This window comes from Plecotus auritus, assembly GCF_963455305.1.
Source record: "Plecotus auritus genome assembly, chromosome: 8".
NCBI classification, from domain to species: domain Eukaryota; kingdom Metazoa; phylum Chordata; class Mammalia; order Chiroptera; family Vespertilionidae; genus Plecotus; species Plecotus auritus.
Genome location: NC_137782.1, coordinates 159,113,897 through 159,135,368, shown reverse-complemented (window position 1 = coordinate 159,135,368; position 21,472 = coordinate 159,113,897). Strand labels below are relative to the sequence as shown.

Sequence of the window (21,472 nt, the reverse complement as noted above, 5' to 3'; positions counted from 1 at the left end):
CTTCTTACAGTCGAATGGAAGGCATATTTATGAATAATCATATCAACTATGTTTACTTTAATATTACATTCATTATCTAGAACTTACTCCTCAAATAATGGTAATGGATTCAGCAGTATATCTTTATCTCAGGACATTGAGAGCTATACCTCTGAATATTAATGAAAAGTTTTGAACAAATATTAATATAGCTTTCTCTCTTCCAAACTTAAAAAGAATAATATACTTACAACACATCTTTACCCTCATTTTTTTTTTATTGATTAAGGCAGTGGTTGGCAAACTGCGACTCGCGAGCCACATGCAGCTCTTTGGCCCCTTGAGTGTGGCTCTTCCACAAAATACCACAGCCTGGGCTAGTCTATTTTGAAGAAGTGGCGTTAGAAGAAGTTTAAGTTTAAAAAATTTGGCTCTCAAAAGAAATTTCAATCGTTGTACTGTTGATATTTGGCTCTGTTGACTAATGAGTTTGCCGACCACTGGATTAAGGTATTGCATATGTGTCCCTATCCACCCATTCCCCCACTCCTCCGCTCATGCCCTCACCCCCTGGTGTCTGAGTCCATTGGTTAGGCTTATATGCATGCATACAAGTCCTTTGGTTGATCTCTCTCACTTACCCCCACCCTCCCCTACCTTCCCTCTGAGGTTTGAAAATAATTTACTGTTTTTAGTAAAAGGAAGTGTTATATTTTGAGAATTTATCCTAACTGGACCTTTGGAATATCATTAAATTTCTCAGTTTCCTCAGCAGAAAAATGAATGATACTTAGACTGCCCTTACAAGGTAGACTGTCCATGTGTACAGTGTATTGAAGTCCATGATTGTCAGTCAACCTGAAGCATTCGGGTAAGCACCCCCTGAAGGCAATAGCATCATCTAGTGGTGATTACCTCATATTACAGCCTTAAGTTTCCATGACAAATTGTCTTCACAAGATTTTGCAGCCTAATAGTAAAATTTTTCTGTTTAGAATCATATGTAAACTAGAAAGGACCTTAGAGATCAACTAGTCTAGCTTCCTTATCTTACCAATTAAAAACAGAAAAGTTAGATGAACTCCAGACTTTAAATATATATATATATATATATTAAAGGTTTTTCCATGTATGTTTTGTTTCTCTTGACTGTTTTTATTGAGGTGAAATTTATAACATAAAATGAAGCATTTTTAAGTGAACAGTTCAGTGGCATATAATACACCCCCTATATTGTACAAGTTCCCCTATATTCTTAAGCACATATTTAGCTCCTATCTTTTAAAAAATGCTTACCTGGTTAATTCAAATATATGTATGTATATATATATATATATTAAGAGAGAAGACAAAATGTATTTCTTATATATAATACATGCTTATTTATTTTTTTATCATTTACCACTTTGCTTAATATTGTTCAGTCTTGTCTCTTATCAATTATTAGAGGTTACCTCATTCCTGGTTTCCTCTGAGATTGCCTGAATGTAAGACTTACTGAGTATTTCCAAAGCCCGAGATACTTAGAAATGGAGAAACCCTTTTATGTAATTTTAATGAGAAAATTTATAAGTTATCAATCATTATTATAAGGTTTTCATGTGTGGCATAACTTAATACTAGTACAAGTGTGCAAATTTTGAATCCAGATTTTAGAAAGCAAAGTGAGCCTTCACGTTGTGGCATTCAGACCCAACGATCTGTCTCTTCGGTTAGAGTCTGGCTAAATACATAGCAACCTGGTGGGAAACTCTGGGAGTGACTGAACTTGGAGGGGGCAGTGTTAGGTGAAGAAGGTTGGGTGGGGGGACTTGGTTGGTGTGAGACCCATGAGTTTCCTCAGAACCTCCACATTTACAGGAGCCCCGCAGAAGGTAAACCTTGCCAAGACTGTAGACTTCATTACTTCCCTGTTCTCAACAAGTACAATTTAATTGAACATTAAGCAATTTGATCTCTTTCACCTAATAAATCGAGCAAATTCAATAAACATAAATCCTAATGATAGAGCTGCCCCTGGTGGGGCTGAGCTCATCAGCATTCATGGTTATTCCTCTCCCCGGAATTGTAATCACAGATGCTTATTGCTGAACAAACTACTTACCTGATGCTTAAGGTCTGGGGAGTGTATTTAATAATTTTCTTAGGGTTTCAGAAGGGCAGCTGGGGAGTAGAAAGAACATGGTTTTGCACATAGACCAATTTAGGTTCAAATTCCTCACCTAGCCCCGTCAGCGTGGCTCAATGGTTGAGCATCAACCTATGAACCAGGAGGTCAGAGGTTCGATTCCCGGTCAGGGCACCTGCTCAGGTTTCGGGCTCCATCCCCAGTGGGGGGCGTGCAAGAGGCAGTTGGTCATTGATTCTCTCTCATCATTGATGTTTCTATCTCTTACTTCCTCTCCCTTCCTCTCTGAAATCAGTAAAAATATATTTTTTAAAAATCCCTCACCTAAACTAGGACTTTACAGTAGAAACCTAATTTTCTTATTGGAAACAAAGGAGCTAATTACAGTTATTTCACGGGGCTGTTCTGAGATTTAAATGACAAGGTGTGTGCAAAAGTGCACAGCGCCTCACACAAAGAAGCTTCATGGTACAGGTTAGCTAACCTTCCTTTTTTCGACTGCTCTTTAGCCAGCGTCTGCATGGTGCTTTTGTTCCCCTAATGCTTTTTTATTTGTTGTTCAGTAGTCCCCCCTTATTCATGGGAGATACATTCCTAGACCCCCAGTGGATGACTGAAACCACAGATAGTACCGAACCCTATATATTCTATGTTTTTTCCTCTGCATACAAACCTATAGTGAAGTTTAATTTGTCAGTTAGGCACAGTAAGAAATTAACAATAACTAATAAAATAGAACAATTATTAACAATACACAGTGTAATAAAAGTAACTGTGGTCTCTCTCTTAAAATATCTTGTTGTGGTGTACTCACCTTTTCACTTAAAGGGAGCACTTTATGGCTCCTTCCAAACACATCAAAATTGCCAGGATCACCGCTCTTGTGCGTCGGGGCCATTATTAGGTAAAATAAGGGTGACTTGAATACAAACACTGCAAGACCCCAGCAGTCAATCTGACAACCAAGACTGCTGCTACTACTAAGGAACTAGGGGCAGGTGGCACGCGTAATGTGGATACACCAGACTAAGAGATGATTCACGTCCCAGGCGGGACAGGGTGGGATGGCACGAGATTTCATCACACTACTCAGAACCATGTGCAATTTAAAACCTATGAACTGTTTCTTTCTAGAATTTTCCTTTTAACATTTTCAGACCATGGTTGACCGCGGGCAACTGAAACCACGCAAAGTCAGGCCCAGATAAGGGAGGGCTACTGAATATACCTGTGACTCTCTGAGTGACTGTCCCTCCTCCTCTTCACCTGGTTGGCCTCCTTCCTGTAGACCAAGCATGTCAGACTCGTGGCTGGCGGGCCGCACCGTGCGTTTGACATGCTTGCTGTACGGTTACCCCCATGGTGGATGGAACCTTCCCAGCTCTTCCTGGCTGACTTAGTTATTACCGATGAGCTATTGCCCATGTCACAGTGACCTGTCCTTACAGCCCTTCTCTCTCCCAAACCCCACACTGCCCATAATATTCTCAGTCTTGGTTTCCACAAGTGAGGGAGTTGGTCCATCACTGAATGTCACTAAGGCAAAAGACTATAATCCAGTTCAACAGACCAAAAACTGTGTCCAATCCAAGGAACTAGGACGTAGAGAAACAAGACTAGAACCCAAGACTTTTACTCTGGGTCCTTTCTCTTTTTAATGTGCCCAATTTTCTCTCACAACTCAGTAAGTTTAATATCAGGGCAACTGGATTCTTGCATGTTCACCGGTGACTGTGGGTAAGAATGTATCCTCTGAGAAGGAGCCTAAGTGGACAGACACCCAAACAGATGTCCTGGATGGAATGTTCTGTAAATGGTCAACATTTTTCTAATTTTGTAGGTTTTGCTTATTTCAGTCCAAAAAATATATATATATATGCCTGTTATACTGCTGGCTCAGCATGCATTGGGGTAAATACTCATTTTGTTCTCCCTGTCTCCTTCCTCCATTTCCTGGTTGTGTGTGTGTGTCTATTTTCCAAACACCATCATCAATTAATAATACATATGGGGACCTGTAAGAAAAATGCTTGGTCTAGGAATTTGATCCAAATAAGACCCATTTCTCTAAAGCATAAGAATCGGTCCTTGTTTCTCCTATGTTGGAAAATGATGCAATTCCAGCGTTCAAGGTTCAGCCCTGCTGTGTGGGGAGCGAAATGCAGCCTCTGCATTATTTCTACAAGCAGCTGAATTCAATCAGCCTCAGGCAGAGCGCAGGCTTCACCTCCCAGTTTCCCCACATGCCAGAGTGGCATGGTGACATGTGACTGTGAGCCCAGCCCTGCAGATGTGTCTGTCATCAGCAGTGGCGGGTCCCTGCCAGGATCCAGTAATGTGCTTCCCATTGCCGCCGACGGCAGGGGCCCCAGACCCACTGGCTCCAGGGGGTAATTTTTAAACTTTTTTGTTTTCAATTTAAAATTAAAATCAAAGCACCATCTGTTCTATGAATCTGCCAGGCCGGGGAAATGAGTGTGATCAATGGCCTGGGTCTTGTTTAGACCACTTAGTAACGTGTCCCACACCATCCCATGTGTGTCTTTCATAGCTTTGATCAAGAGCTTAGCATTTGTGCTTGGGGGGTGGGGTGGGGACGGCAGTGGGGTCGGGGCTTGGAGGTGTGAATATTTCCATTTCCTATTCGTTTTACACTCTCATTTGGCTGGATCCCGGATGGACACACTGCATGGTGTATCATAAGTAGTGTTTGCCTCCCACAGAGTGCAGGCCCCGCCTCCTAAGCAAAGCTATTTGTTTATACCAAGCCCTAGGTGACTAGGTGCTTCATTGGTGATGGCGTTAAGTAAAGGGAAAAATTTTTGGAGGAAAAAAAAGACTCCAGGGATGGAATATATGTGTTTGTGTGCACACATTAAGCTGGATGAAGGGACAGCCATGAGGTTCTCATGAGCTGTCATGGGAAGTTGTGCAAATAGTTCAGGTATCCGCTATCCCGGGCTCCGTCCCTTCAACCAACCACAATTCACTGTGTCCCCAAGCTGGCCTGCAGCCCTGACCAGCCCTACCGATAACCAGACCAAACATCTCCAAGCTAGGATGGGTTCTGGTTGTGGCTGGGGGTTTGCTCAGAGGCTCAGACGTGCTAGAAATATGCATGTGCCCAGATCCTAAAGCTGGTGCCATGCCCGAGACTCATTAGAAAGTCCTATATAGTTGTTCCCCTGGAAGATGGTTGAGAAACCTATTCTCACCTCCACACATTTCTGATCGATTCAGGCATTCACAAAGAATTGTTGAACACCAGTTTTTCCCCTGTACTTTGAGTGCCGTATATCTAGTGTGAAAGCATGCCATTGTTCATACTTTATCACTGTTCGACCAAGTGGTAATATTTGCTAGGCTGTCGACAAGTAAGCCTTATGTCTGAGATGAAGGCTTTATTCTCTATTTACTGAATTAAAATTTTCCTCCATCTATTAGGAAACTCCAAATAGCCTTACAACAATATCTAAAGACATCCAGAAACTGTGCTTTCATTGCCCTTAGTTTACTGCACAATCCTTTGCCCAATGACAACTACCATTAAGTTTTACTAACGCTGCAGTTTGCATCAATCATTCGGATGCTGTCTTTGAAAATCCTCACTTCCTGTTGTTTAGTAGGGACTTAGTGATTTTACCTATGAGAAAAAAATTGCACCGTCCAATTTCTTGGTGCTCCAAAATTTATAAACCTTTCCATAATGTTACCTCATGTTTATATGTCAATAACACATAGGTAGACAAGCAGGAATTATTATCTACATGTGACAGAAGGGGAAACTGAGGCTTGCCCAAAATTTCTGAGCTGAATGATAAATGGTATAATCAGGACTTGAGCTCAAGCTTCTGCCTCTAAAGCCTACATTCTTTCCATTACCCCATCCTCACTTCACCCTTGACCCTGGCCAAGATGAGAACAGAAGTGCATGCGTGGAGAGGTGACATGGGTGGGTTAGTATGGACTCATCCATGCTCCCAGAAAAAAAATTACTCAACATGCATGTCCTGGAAATGCACTGAGAGCTCAGTCCCCTCAAACAAGCACGTCTTCAGATACAACAGAGAGGACATTTAATACAGAAATCATGTTTTGATAACTGACCAAAACTGTCTTGAAGTTTGGAATGTTAGTATGTTAGACAAAGTAAAGCAGCAAAGGACAGTAAGTTCTAGAATCTTGAAAGATAAATGCATGTCTGGGAAGAGGGGAGGGCAAAGAAGATGCCTCAAGTCCCAGAGGTCCCATCCCCATCTCTCCTCTGCCCCCCTTCACCAGCCCCCGTTGGGCTAGAAGTCTTCCTAGGAGATACTTCCCAAACCCAGCTTACAGTTCCCTTTCTTGATGCTTTTGGGTAAGCTCTTTTTAAAATCAATCCAAAATATCTTTTCCTATAAAGCAAATTTTATTTAGTTTCAAATCAAGGACCAGCATTTCCAGGAAGCTGCCCATCAGCACTTCACCAGAACAGAAATCTGTTCCTTCTCATCACTCCTCTCACATTAGGTCCCTTCCTTTTGCTCAACGGTGACAGCCTGGAGGGTGGCCACCAGCTCATGTCTTAGTGGAGGAGGCATGGTCTTGGCCAAGGCCATGACAAAAAGGTCAGACAGCTCTGGGACGGCCCTGGCTCTGTCGGTCCACAGCCCCAGGACCTCGAGTCTCAGCGGGGCTCCCCTGAGAGCCACATGTCAGAGGAGCTTGCTCAGCTGTGTCTGGATTTCGTTTTACAAAATAAGAACATGGATTAATTTACTTGTAATATCTATTCTTGATCACAACTGTTGCTTGGATATAAAATATGGAACAAGTCTCCCTTTCAGATGTCCAACAAATGTATAGAGAAAGTCTTGAGAGACAATGACCTCAGCTCTTGAAACTTGTAAACATCTCAGCAATCTTGCTCTCGCGGGGAGATCCTTCATTCTTCTTTCTCAAACTCGAAGCAGAACTGACGGCCATGTGTGTTCTTGTTTGAAGTTGGGTTTTGTTGAGTCAAGAATCTTCTTCCAGGATCAGCTCTTTCCTTAATGAAATGAATATTTCTCATGAAATGCTTTCATGCAAAAATATTGGGCGGTCTGGGGTCTGTATGTTGTTCCTGGAATGCTCTGCAGGAGGAGAATTTTAGGAAGGGGCAACCATAATCCTCCCCTACCCAGTGGTGTGGGGTCTTTTCTGGCCTTACGCTTCCTTGGTGCAATTATAGAAGACAGTTGTAGTGTGCATGTGTGTGTGTGTGTGTGTGTACTTATGCTTGCACACCACACACACACACACACACACACACACACACACACACACACACATTTGACTCCTTTAAGTTGAGGGATGAAAGACAGTCTTGAGTGTTCACGCTATTGCCTTAGTGTATTTGTTCAGTTTTGTTACAGAGGCAAAAAAAAATAGAGGACAGCTCTCCAAGTGGCTGTTGCCTTGTTGCAACTGCCCTAAGAGTGCCCATCCAGCCCTGGAGCCTGCTGGCCTGCACCTCACAGCTCTGGCAGTGCTGTTGGAGTCTGGGGAGCCCCAGAATTTTTACTGTCTGCTAGGTGAATCCTCGGGTAGCCTGTTTCTGTAAAACATGCGTTCAGAACACAAAGACATCCCCTCTGAAGCCTTCATTGCTACACCTTCTGCACAACTCTGCTCCTAAATGCAGACAGGAGCATGAATTGCACTGAAAACCCAGTCACCTCAGCCAATGGGGATCCCAGATCTTGTACGCTGGGTGGATCCTGTGAGGAACCCTAAAGGAGAGTTTAGAAGTCAGGCAGCCATAGGGCTGACCCAGCTTGGAACTATGGCCACAGGAATAGTAACCATAGAGGAGTCTATCTGGGGTGCAGGAGTAAAGGCAAGAGTTAGAGATGAGCTGAGGTCGTTGTGGGAGAGGCAGAATAAGTGTGCAGCCGGAGCTTCATTACTGAGTTCCAGTCTGGCGCCGCCACATATTAGCTGTCACTTAACCATTCTGTGCTTCTGATTCCTCATCTGTGAAATGGGGATGATGATGGTACTTCTTCATAGGGTGGTGTGAGTGAATTAATGAATTAGAGTTTAGTGAATTAATATGTATTAAGAAGAGTACCTGGCACAGAGCAAGCATTATCTGTCTGTTAGCTATTATTACTACTGCTACCTTTACTACACTATGGTGATGATGATGATATCATTAATATAATACTATCCATAAGGATCATGTCTTGAGTATCGAGTTATAATAATAGCTACTAAGTTTAAATGGTACATCATAGCATCCTTCCTTGCTGGTCTAATTTCTGGGTCACCAGAGATAAATTCTCTCTCTCTCGTGAGTGAAACCTGTCTGTAAGAACAACCACTTTATATCTATCAAGTGTTTACCTGATGGGCTCAGATCAAGCCATTCTCCCGACAGGCCTGCATCACTCTCAGATGGCCCTTTTTCTCAGTTCCTTAGTCTCTTGGGGTACATTCTACCAACTGCTCAGCTATTATTTTTTATTTAGAGTTCAAGTTAAAATCTTAATTACCTTCTGCAGCACTCATTGTATGTGGACGGACACTCGTATGTAGATGAACACTCATTGTATGTGGATGGACACTCATTGTATGTGGATGGACAGTCATTGTATGTGGATGCATACTCATTGTATGTGGATGGAGACTCATTGTATGTGGATGACACTCATTGTATGTGGATGGATACTCATTGTATGTGGATGGCACTCATTGTAAGTGGACAGACACTCAATGTATGTGGATGGACACTCATATGTAGATGGACACTCATTGTATGTGGATGGACAGTCATTGTATGTGGATGGCACTCATTTTATGTGGATGGATACTCATTGTATATGGATGACACTCAGTGTATGTGGATGGGTACTCAGTGTATGTGGATGGACACTCAGTGTATGTGGATGGACAGGGATCTCATGAAGAACATCGAGACACTTCCTGGCCCAGTGGTGTGGATGGGACATGGGCCTTCCGTGGCCAGTGCCCTAGCAGATTCCCAGGGCTCTAAGCTGGCAGTAGATGCATCCAGGTGCGAGCAAACATTGAAGGCATCCCTTGTTGTTTCTTTCTTAGATGACTATGCCCAGCTGTGTAACATCCCCGTCACAGGACGCCGGCAGCCATACGGCCGGGACGCCTTGGTGGACTTCAGTGAACAGTATGCTCCGGAAGCCGATCCCTACTTCATTCAGGACCGTAAGCAGACATTTCCGGTTACTTTGACACTAACTTGTGGTTCAAGATTAGCCAAGGGTTTTCAAAATGTAATCCTGGGAACTCATTAGAAATGCAGATCCTCAGGCTGAGCTAGACCTCCGAATCAGAAACTTGGGGTGTCATGGCTCCTGGACTAACTCTGCTGCATCCAAATGTGAGAGCTGTTGGATCAGATCTTGGTCTCGCTGGTGGGGATGCTGCCATGTTCACTGTCTGTGAAGCAAATTACCTTATTACATTTCCATAACAATCATTTGTACCCATTAAGTGGTGGTCTAGCGGGAGGGTTTCCTTGAACACCCTGTTAGAATTGTAGCTTTTGTCACACAAGGAAATGACAAAGGTGAACTGCTCTTACAAGTGTCTTAGCATGGGAGGTCAAAAACATTGCTCTCCTGGTCAGAAATTAATTTTTAGAATCCACTCGTGAGGGGATGTGTTAAGTAAGATATGACGTGTGCCGGCTTTTCCTGCATTTGTGAGTGGGGTTTTCTTGTGGGAGGTGGGGTGTGAATACCCTACTCTCATTAGAAAGTAACTGCTTTACCATGTGCAGCCCAGCAGCCTGGATGAGGAAGCCACACGAACTGAATGTTTCCATGGGAAAACCAGAGCTTTCATGGGTAGATAAGTATCCGAAGTCTGAGAAACCGGACGGTCCAAAATGAAATATTAGTAGATAATAGGTTGCGTCACTTCAAGAATGGGAATAGGGAAATGCTGATCCCAGCTGCCTGGGCCCCTTCCCACCAAGGGGCCCTCCTTGCAGGGAAGCACTCTGCACCAGATTTTCAGGACGGGGGGAGGAGGGCAACGGTTGGGACTTGGAGAGGCTGCTGACTCACAAAATACAATGAAGCTTTTCCTTTCTTTGGGTCCTGACACCTGCGCATCAAACTAGCCATGACCTAGTCCCTGAGGGGCAATGCATGCTTTGTGATTGCACTTGGATCTACTTCAATTCTGAGTTGAAGAGTTTTTTTCTCCCTTCCCTTCCCTTTTCCTTCTCTCCTTTCTTTCCCCTCTCTCTCTCTCCCTTTCTCCTTTCTTTCCTCCCTTCTTTTTGTTTTTTGAAGGATGTAGTATATTGTTCATCCAGTAGAATTAGGGTGCTTTAAAATTTATACGAACAGCCCTGGCCGGGTACTGAGTTTATTAAAGCATCGTCCCCATACGCTAAGGGTGCAGGTTCCATCCCTGGCCAGGGCACATACAAGAACCAACCAATGAATGCATAAATAAGTGGAACAACAAATTGATGTCTGTCTCCCTTTTTCTCTGTTCCCCTCCCTCCCTCCTTCTCTTTAAAATCAATCAATCAATAAAGAATTTACATGAACACAGCACTGACACATCTGTGTAACTCTCATCCAGGTCTAGAACATTCCAGTATCCAGAGGCCCTGGTGCCCTTTCCTAGCCCACTCCCTGCAAGGGCAACCACTGTCCTGACTTCTAACACCTGACATTTCTTGTAATCAACAACACACAGCCATACACGACCTCATGAAATGTGCGTAGATGCACTAGCAGCTATAAAACTGTGCACTTATGATTTCTACATTTCTCTGTGTTTACATTATAGGTCCATAAACATTTACCTTAAAAAGAGACAGAAAGGAAAAGAAAGGGAGAAGAAATATTAAGGTTGAAATAAAGCCAGCTTACCTGCCCCATAAATCCAAAATACCAGATCTACTCTGACACAGCCCCATAGCTTATGTGTGTAGCCTCGATCGCAACATAGTTCAGATTTCAGGAAGTTCCATGTTGAAATGTTCTGGCTAATGTACCTTCTTTTTTAATGCTCACATTGCCTTAAAACTCTTTTTTCATTTAGGACAAACCTTAAAAGGGGAACAAGTTGGTATCACATCCATTTCCTATTTAGCAACATTGTAGTTGAGATGTAGTTCCAGGACCTCCAGCTTTGACTACAAAATGGCCTTTAAATTTCAAACAAATTACAAGAAATAGCTCCTCCATCTCAGACCAGGAGCAAGGGCTCACTGGCCCTGCTGGAGAAATGATGGTATTGGGTAGATGGTAACATAGAGGGGAGGCTAAGGATTCTTATCACCTTTACAATTCGCCATCTCCTGCTTTCTAGTTATTTTTAAATATTACTGATGGCGGGTGGTGCCTTTAGTTAGAGCAATAGCTCTAAAGCTGGACTCTCCTAGAGCAGAAGTCAACTTTTTCTTACAAGGACCAGATAGTGAAATGTTTAGGCTTTGCAGCCACCACCTCTCCATTGCAGCTACTCAGCTCTGCTGTGTTCTCATGAAAGCAGCCAGATGTGCATCAGGAGAGGGAGTGGCTGTGTTCCAGTAAAACGCTCATTTATAGAATAGGCAGCAGGGACGGCGCTGTGCTGACCCCGTCTTAGAGGCCTGTGCAAGTATTATGGGGAGTCTACTTGATGCCTGTGTAGGAGTTTCAAATTTAATTTCATGTTTTAATTCCTAGAATAAAAAATGGTTTAACTAGTTTTAAAGTCAAAATGATTTTGCTGTGATACCTGGAATTTGACTTTATTTTCTTAAGTCAGTATTTCTCAAACTGGCTAGGGGGAATCTGCTGACGTATTCCTGATGACCTGTGATATGTTTTTCCTTTAAAATTTTGTAAAAAGGACCTGTCCTGGATATATTACTAAATTTTTTAAGTCACCAAGTTAGACCTAGAGCCCTGTATAAGCAATGATCTTTTGCTGCCCCCTGCAGTTCCACTGGAGAATTACATACTTCAAAGGCCTAAGAGTTTTGGCCACATTTTGATTTTTTTTCTTATATATTTTTTTTTCAACTACAGTTTACAATATTATTCCGTATTAGTTTCAGATGTACAGCAAAGTGGTTCAAAAATCATGTGCTTTACAGAGCGGTCCCCCCTGCTGCTTCAAGTACCCCTCAGGCCCCATACCTAATTATCACGGTATTATTGCCTGTATTCCCTATGCTGTCATCTACATCTCTGTAACTACCCATTTGTGCTGCTTAATCCCTTCCCCTTTGTCACAAAACGCAGCGCCCCAACACCCTTCTCCTCATTTTGATGTTTCTTAAAGCTAATACTTGGTGAGGTCCAGAAGGTGGGGAGGGGCCACACCCACAGTGTGCTTGAGTCTTTTATATTTACAGCTTTCTTCTCTAGAAAGAAAGCTAAGCACCCTTGCTGCCTGGGTAGATTGTTTCTGTATTATTACACTGCAGCCCTGAGTCCCTTTAAAGCTATCTGAACTCCACAAGAGCGTCTTTGTTTCAGCACAAAAGGACTTTGGGTTTACTAGACACAGGCACGATGTTCTTTTCTCATTTATCAGGATGTTTTGAGTCCCTTTTACTGCCTTTGTCCTTTGATCCCCAAGAGCCCTTTTGTAGGGCTCATTCCAAAGCCAGAGCAAACAAACAGACCCGACAGGGCCAGGGGCCTGGCCCTCCCTCTGCGGGGAACTCTAAGCAGAAGAAGCACCCCTCCAGCTCTCCTGGGTTTTCTGAGCAAATGTCTCCTGAACTCTGATAAATTCACTATTGGTTCCACGCTGAAAGATGTCCTGACATTTGCTGGTGAGAACTCAGGGAAATTGGAATGTTAGGTAAAAACTTTAAATAAGGGCAAAACCAAAAATCATACTTGCTGGTGCATCAGAATCCAAGATGTGGGGCTGATCTGTACACAATATCTAAAATTTTTAATGGTTGGTGCTTCCTATTGTGTTGCAGTTATATGCAGTATTCACTTACATTGTAATGCTAACTTTAAAGTGTCTGAACTATGTCTAGCTGATAACCGTACGCATAACCATATAGTTTTTAGAAACAGTTTAAGAGGGTGAACATTTCTAACGCGGCGTCTGCCCTGTCGTTTCCAGGTTTTTTAAACAGCTTTGAGGAGCTTCAGGCTGAGGAGTGCGGCATCCTCAATGGCTGTGAAAACGGCCGCTGTGTGAGGGTGCAGGAAGGGTACACCTGCGACTGCTTTGATGGGTATCACTTGGACATGGCCAAGATGACCTGTGTCGGTAAGAATGGTGTCTTGTGGGAAATAATTCTTTTCCTGAGATCTCCTGTGGTCAGATCGCATACCCTCAAGTACATTTAAGACAGATTTGCAGAGTTTCAGTTTAGGAAAATGAGAAAAGTTTTAAAGATGAAAGGTGGTGATGGTTGCACAACAACACAAATATACTTAATGCCACTGGACTAGCCACTTAAAAATGGTTAAAATGGCCATATTTCTGTTCTGTATATTCTACCACAATTTTTAAAAAATAGAGGTGATCCCGGCTGGTATGCTCAGTAGTTGAGCATCGTCGACCTATGAACGAGGAGGTCAGAGTTTGATTCCCAGTCAGGACACATGCCTGGAGTTGCGAGCTAGATCCCCAGTGTGGGACATGCAGGAGGCAGCCAGTTGATGTTTCTCTCTCACGGATGTTTCCGTCTCCCTCCCTCTCTGTTCCTCTCTGAAATCAATGAAAATATCCTATCTAATAAAAGAGTGATATGCAAATTGACCGTCACTCCAACACACAAGATGGCCACCCCCATGTAGTCAAAGATGGCCGCCCCCATGTGGACACAAGATGGCCACCACAAGATGGCCATCAGGGAAGGTCAGTTGTGGACAATCAGGCCAGCAGGGGAGGGCAGTTGGGAGGAATCAGGCCTGCAAGGGAGGACAGTTAGGGGCGACTGGGCTTGTAGGGGAGGACAGGTAGGGGCAACCAGGCTGGCAGGGGAGGGCAGTTAGGGGTGACCAGGCCAGCAGGGGAGGGCAGTTAGGGGAAATCGGGCCGGTAGGGGAGTAGTTAGGCATCGATCAGGCTGGCAGGGGAGTGGTTAGGGGGTGATTAGGCTGGCAGGCAGAAGTGGTTAGGGGCAATCAGGAAGGCAAGCAGCGAGCAGTTGGGAGCCAGCAGTCCTGGATTGTGAGAGGGATGTCCCAGATTGGAGAGAATGCAGGCTGGGCTGAGAGACACACACCTCCACCCACCCACCCCTTCCACTCCCAGTGCACAAATTTCATGCACTGGGCCTCTAGTATATGTTTAAAAATAGAGTTGATATCTCATGTAAGAATTCCTGTAGAATTCCTCACCTAGAGCCATTTCTTGATTTGAGTCTTAAATGTAGCTTTTGATGTGCAGCCAGCAATGTTTTTCCTGAATACTTAACCCAAGCATAAGGGAATGTAGACGACTGAAAAACACACAACTTCCATGGTAATCATTTGGGAAAAGTTCCTCCTAAAATGCTCTCGTTGCCTCCCCTCTTATTTTTAAAAGAGCAGTAACCTCATACTTGTCCTGCCCCATGTGACCTCGAATGAACTCCCAGACTGTGTTCCAGGGCCCTCTGGCCTCTCTCCTAAAAGGCCCTGGACATAAAGTTTTCTTCTATTTTTTGCAGTTCTTCCCCCTCCTGTAGTGTCCCTTTCCCTGTTGGCCAGTCTCCATCTGTGGTGGGTCTGGAAAGTGGGGAACCTGGGTTAAGTACAGGTGTTGCAAGTGCATAAGAGCCTTTCTTTCCTGTGGAAAGAAACCGAGAAGGTAACTTCAGCCTTAGGAGGGGCTGCTCAGAGGCTGTCGGCTCCCTGGTTTGCTCTTAACTGTGTTCCTCTGGACACATCCATCTGTTCTCTACCTGTGGAAAAGAATTCACAAGTGGGATAGTATTTCCAGCTTTCTTGAGGTTTGACTGTAAAATGTCAGGCTAACAAATGCTTCGTGTTGTGTTAAATAACAGGGAAAGGAATTCTAGAATTCCCCCGATAATCTACCTTTGTAAGATCTAGAAAGTCTGACTTACCGTTCCTGGGATGGATCAACAGTCATGAATGGGAACGTCTCAGGGTGGGGGAAGGGAAGGAGAACAGCCAGGCTGTGTGCAGGCCAGTCGCCTCGATGCCTCGGGTAGGCTGTGGGTTCCGTGTCCTCAAAGAGCACATCAGAGCTGCTTCACCTGTGTGGTTTGGCTTATTGCAGACGTGAACGAATGCGACGAGTTGAACAACCGGATGTCTCTCTGCAAGAATGCCAAGTGCATCAACACGGAAGGCTCCTACAAATGCTTGTGTCTGCCCGGCTACGTGCCTTCTGACAAGCCCAACTACTGCACCCCGTTGAATACCGCCTTGAATTTGGAAAAGGACAGCGACCTGGAGTAACAGAAAACCTGCATAACCTAAGCCCATATACTCTGCACTGTGTAAAGGAAAAGAGAGAAATGTATTATACTTGAGACATTGCACCTCGCCCAGAGTGCTGGAAACACGGGAGCAGCGTGGTATCGTGTGTCCTCAGAAGACAAGGAAAGGATTCGGTGTGAGCCTGACCGGTGCGACAGACCAAATGGACATTTCTCTGAAAAACCAGTATATATAGTCTGTTCATATGTAAAATTCAGTGGAAAAAAGAGGCGGAGCAGTGCTGTTATTTTAAACAGAAGGTTGTATTATTATGTTGTCTTGTGTTTTTTGTTTCTGTTTTTGTTTTTGTTTTTTTTTTTTTACTATTGCTTGATTAAATTTGGCATTTAAATAGCGGTGGAAATATTTTATATAATTTTCATTTTTTTGGTTGTGCAGTTCCTTGGCTACTGTTTTTCTTTTCCTTCAGATTTTTTTTTTTTTTTAATCTCAAGTGCACAAGTTGTTGGTGGGATATTGTGAAACTGCTTTGTAAGTGTTGTGACACAGGGTCATGTGATTCCTAGTTGGGAGCATTCTTAAATTCAGCTTGTCTGTCCTGTGGAGCAGGCAGTGATTTTGTTTCCACACTTTTATACACATTTGGAGAAAAGTACTTTCTATTTACAATGTATTGTCTGATTCTAATGTCCGTGCTTAGCCAAGCTGCTAGTAGGTGTCAGGAGGATCCCTCTTGTACATTGAAATGGAAGAACCAATGAACTCACATAGAATTGTAATGTGTGAAGTATGCCCAGCGAAATTTTTTGAAAACTTGATGATCCCAGCATATTTACCATTGTATGTTAAAATAAATCACCATTTTTTTAGAAAAAAATATTCTACCTGAGAGTAATTGTCAATGAGTATACGTGTACAAGTTGTATCCCCCCACCTTTATTTTTAACAGGGGTTTCCTATTAATGTAGAGTTGTTGGCAGGCTAACTATTAAATGTGTTAGATACTTAAAGGGCTGGAGTATGTCCCCTCAAAATGCATGTGTCGATGTCCTAACCATAGAGTATTTGTATGTGACTGTATTTGGAGAGAGGGTCTTCAACGAGGTGAATATGGTTAAATGCGGTCATTGGGGTGGGCCGTAACACAGTGTGACTGGTGTCCTTACAGGAACCGAGTAGGACACACACAGAGGAAAGATCATAAGAAGACACATAGGATTCTTCTCGTTGCTTTTAGGAGTTACTTTTAAAGCCCAGTTGTCCTCCATGGGTTTGGGGTTCTGTGGCATGAAGAGACAGACACACAGTACAGCACATTCCAGTCATTCCTTATACTCATTATGGATAACCCATTATGCTAATCCATGTGTTTCCCAGCTGCTTGAGTGAGAGTCAGGTCTCTTTCTCCATCCCTCCACAGAACAGGTCTCTGTACTTTAAGTACCAGTAACCAATAACATTCTATTCTTTTGTCATAATCATCAAACATCGCTCCAAAAACACTGGCGAGCTGCTGTAAGCCTATGCAATTTGAAGTTACAGGTTGATATCTGCCATGTTCGCTGAGAGGAGCACTAGGTACAAAGCCAACAAACCAAACCCTAATTAAATATATCAAAGGTTTGCACAATCCCATCATTCATATTTCTCTAAAAAACGTTTATAGGTTCAAAAGAATACTATAATTTAGCTGTAGTATTCTCACACACAAAGGACTGCCGTACTCTAAAATGTACTTGAATTCTCCTGGTAAATCTTAATGACCCAATATTGGCAGAAATTACACATCTGTTATGCTTAAGAAATGAGGTTTATGAACATTTTATTTGGGTCAACAGTTCAAGAAAACAGTTACCAAGCATGCCAATTCTATATGTCCCTGCTTGTGAGGACAAACCATAACTATGAATTTAGGAATTATTCTAGTAACATGCAGCAATAAAAAGACTATGATTCTATGCCCTAGCCAGTTTGGCTCAGTGGATAGAGCATCGGCCTGCGGACTAAAGGGTCCCAGGTTCAATTCCGGCCAAGGGCATATGCTGGGGTTACGGGCTCAATCCTCCCCAGTAAGGGACATGTAGGAAGCAGCCAATCAATGATTCTCTCTCATCAATGATGTTTCTATCTCTCTACCTCTCTCCCTTCCTCTCTGAAATCAATTAAAAAATATTTTTTTAAAAAATACTATGATTCTAATACTCTCTTCAACATTCAAATGAGAATGATTTAAATATAGACTAAAGCACCTATGATTTACTGCTCAAATCTTTGGTAAGAAGAAGAAAATAAAGATGGCTGTCACAGCTCAATATCAAAGTGATAGCCAATCACAACTATGAGCAAAAATGGAATAAGGAAAAGTAAATCACAGTCTGAAAAAACAGGAGACACTGCTCAGGAAAAAGACCTCTCTAATTTAGGATAACATTGGTAGTCACCACGGGAATGTGAGATGCCTCTAACCAGCTTCCCCCTGTCTTTGAGAGAGTAGGATGGCCGTCACTGGTGGGGCAGAACCCACCTCCTAGAAGAAATCACTGCTTCCCTTGTCCTCAGAGCCTTCTCAGCCTTCTCTTCATTACTGCTCTAGACCAGTGCTCGTTCAATAGAACTTCCTGCGATGATGGAGAGGTGCTATATGTGAGCTGTCCAGTGTGAACTTACTTGTACCAGGCATTGTGCTTGATGCTGGGACCATGGAGATGAAGAACTTCTGGCGTTTGACCCACACCTAGCTCAGAAGACCGGTGTGAGCCCAACTGATCATACTGCAATGCGGTAAGTAGTCCAGGGGAAGCTAGAACTCAGTGTTGTGGAAATAAGGAGGAACTAGTCAGTCCTGGCTGGGGAGTGGGGTGGGAGTTGGGGGTAGGGTAGAAGCCCCAGGAAACAGATGAAGTAATTAGAATTGTATGGGTCTTAAATTTTACTAGGAAAAAAGAAAAGAAAGCAACACAGCTACTTCACCTGTCCCTTCCTTTTTGTCACAGAATGTGCAGCTGGTCCTACATGAAGAGCACTGGACTTGGCATCTCAGAACCACCACCTGGGTCCTAGCTTCTGGCTCTTCATGGCGTGCTTTACTGTAAGACCTCAAAAAAGTCTATATCTCTAGTCACTGTTTTGTCATCAGTAAAGTGAACTCTAAGGTCTCTACTGTGTCAAACATTGTCTAATTATTTGATTTCCCTTTTCTCAAATTGTCTTCTCTTTCCCAGCCTGATTTTTTAAAATTGATTTTAGCAAGAGGAAAGGGTGGGGGGAGGGGGCAGAGATAGAGAAAGTTTTCCTTGCACAGATCCTGTTACCCTCAATCCCTCATAGGTGTTGCTGAGAGCAGTCCCATAGACCTGCACACAGATGGTTTTCCCATTGAACAAACAGTGTCATTTTGTAGGGTTGGATATCCATCACATCAGCCTTGCTACCAAGGCAAAATACACCCAACAGCCAAAGTAGGGTGTCCAAAGAGGAAAGCATAGAAGCGCAGAGGGTGGAGAGAAGAAGTAGGAACTTACTCTGCCTTGTCTCCTGGAAATATTAAATCCATAGGGAATGTCTCAAGAACAAGTGAACAAGTGGGTACTGTACACGTGTCTCTATAGCACTTACGTTGTAATCTCAACATAAGGTCATTTGCATGGAAGGGCTGAGACCTGCCCCATTGTAAAATCACGATAGTTCTAGAGCTTGGATATCTTAGTGCCAAAACTTGTTTGGTTTAGCAATGATCCAACTAAATCGTTGCTCCTCGCCAAACAGATAAATGTCTAAAGTGTTCACAATTTCTGTTGTCATGAGTCCATTGCAGTGAACGTTTACATTGAATAGTTTGTTTCCAATGGGACTTCTATAGATTGATCAGGGCCATGCTAAACTGTCTTCTAAATTTGAACAATTTATCCTTAGATTACCCTGGGGTTTTACTGTATCTTCGGTTAATGACAGTTTTGTTCCTTCCTTTCAGTCTTCATAGCTTTACCTTTCTTGTCTACTGAACTACTAAGACCTCCAGTGCAATAATGAATTGTAGCGTGGTGATAGCAGGCATCTTGATCGTTAAGAAAAATACTTTTATTGTTGCCCTGTTTGGTAGGATGCACACTTAAGTTTTTATGTGTGCCTTTTACCTGGTGAAGAACGCTTCTTCCTATTCCTAATTTGCTAAGGAGGCTTAGCCTGAATATAAATGTTGAATTTATCTAATTACGTTGCAGCCAAAGAGAAATGTGTTCTGGTTTTGTTGTTTACAAGAATAAACCTCTAGCTTTTAGGAGTGGCCTTGGGCGCTGCCTGCCCACCTCCGAGGGCCTCAGCTGCCCCTCTGCCATATGCGCACCTTGGCACCTAACCATGTTGTTGCCAAGTCCCGCTTCTGGTGCTTTGTGTCTCACAGCTAAAGAAGATGAAGAAATCTTCAGGGGAAATCATCTACTGTGGGCAGGTGTAGATGTGGAGCAGTGTCCCCTTGGGCTGAAGAACTTTGGCATCTGGCTGCGCTACGGCTCCCACAGTGGCACCCGTAACATGTACCAGGAGTACCAGGACCTGACCACCCGGTGCTATGGAGACATGGGGCCTGGCACCCCGCCCACGCCCACTCAATCCAGATTCTGAAAGTGGAGGAGATCATGGCCAGCAAGTGCCACCCACTGGCGGTCAAGCTGTTTCGCGACTCCGAGATCAAGTTCCCGCTGCCCCACCGCATCTTGTCGCCAGCACCAGCCACACTTCACCACCAAGAGGCCCGGCACCTTCTTTTAGCTGTAGGGCCTCCCTGTCCCCTGGCCTGCCAAATAAATTCCTTTGGAAAATCAAAAAAAAAAAAGAATAAACCTCTGTCTGAAACATGCCCAAACTGGCCTCTGTTTGGGAGGAATACCCAAAGGTCATCTAAGACTATACAAAATTTCCATTGATTAAGATATTAAAATCTTTTATTATGTTCCCCTTCAAGCAGGCAACTAAGTTGGCCAATTGCTGGTTATTGTAACTTGGCTTCTCTTAAAAAGCCTCTAACTCCAAGGGCATACCTTGGTGAAGAATTAAAACCATGAGTATATTGTATTTCCTGAGGGGTTGGTCTAGGACAGTGGTCGGCAAACTGCGGTTCGTGAACCACATGCGGCTCTTTGGCCCCTTGAGTGTGGCTCTTCCACAAAATACCATGGCCTGGGCGAGTCTATTTTGAAGAAGTGGCGTTAGAAGAAGTTTAAGTTTAAAAAATTTGGCTCTCAAGAGAAACTTCAATCGTTGTACTGTTGATATTTGGCTCTGTTGACTAATGAGTTTGCCGACCACTGGTCTAGGAAACATTCAGTTCAGAGGCATAAGACAGACGAACGCAGTGCCCAAGCATCGAGGAAGCACAGAGCTGTATTATTTGCTCTGGCAGCATGCATCTTCCCTACCCCAGCCCCACTGTACCCCTATTAAAGGTGGAAGGCCTGACGATGTGGAGAGGGGGTAAGGGACGGAGGAGTAGAAAACAAGAAGGCAATAGCAGTAATGAGATCCCCTAGTGGCAGCGCACAGCAACACCAAACATCCAAGCGTGCTGGATGTTGTCTCTCTCTGAGCACATGGAGACATCGCTATAATCTTAAGGTCAAGTTCTTTATGTAAGAATGCATTTATTAGTATAGAGTTTTTTTTTCCTGTACACTAATATTCAGTGAAATATTTACTCTTACTCCATGTAGGAGTGTGAAATAAGTATTCGTTCATATTTAGTTTCTTGCTGGATGTTTTGTGCCAAGTCTGTACTGATTCCTTTGGCTACTGTATAGAAAATCGTCCTTATGTATTTTGTTCTGCTAGTTATTTGTATTCGTTTTTATAAAAATGTATTGAAATTTATTTCATGTTATGATTTACTTTTGGTTTCCAGGATTTGATGGGAGATCGTATTGAAAGCTATTTATATAGCGTTCCATGTGTATGGGATTTCATTTACCAGTAAATTTTTGTTCTGTAACTTACT

General features: G+C 43.3%; 1 protein-coding gene and 1 pseudogene across 7 annotated transcripts in view; both read left to right on the top strand.

Annotated features, from left to right (window-relative positions):
* LTBP1 (latent transforming growth factor beta binding protein 1) overlaps positions 1-16,492 on the top strand; it is a gene marked incomplete at its 5' end in the record, with an annotated part of 356,935 nt that extends 340,443 nt beyond the window's left edge. For all 6 annotated transcript variants that reach the window (XM_080684179.1, XM_080684177.1, XM_080684178.1 and 3 more), the window contains 3 exons: positions 9,191-9,313; positions 13,208-13,357; positions 15,323-16,492. In XM_080684179.1, coding sequence (XP_080540305.1) covers positions 9,191-9,313; positions 13,208-13,357; positions 15,323-15,504 — 455 coding nt within the window. In that variant the 3' untranslated portion in view covers positions 15,505-16,492. The remainder of the gene's footprint in view (positions 1-9,190; positions 9,314-13,207; positions 13,358-15,322) is intronic.
* A 1,770-nt stretch (positions 16,493-18,262) lies between these two features.
* On the top strand, positions 18,263-20,253 carry LOC308256709 (large ribosomal subunit protein eL20-like; annotated as a pseudogene). Its single transcript has 2 exons — positions 18,263-18,267; positions 19,707-20,253. The product of its transcript is annotated as a large ribosomal subunit protein eL20-like (transcript).
* Positions 20,254-21,472: the final 1,219 nt, after the last annotated feature.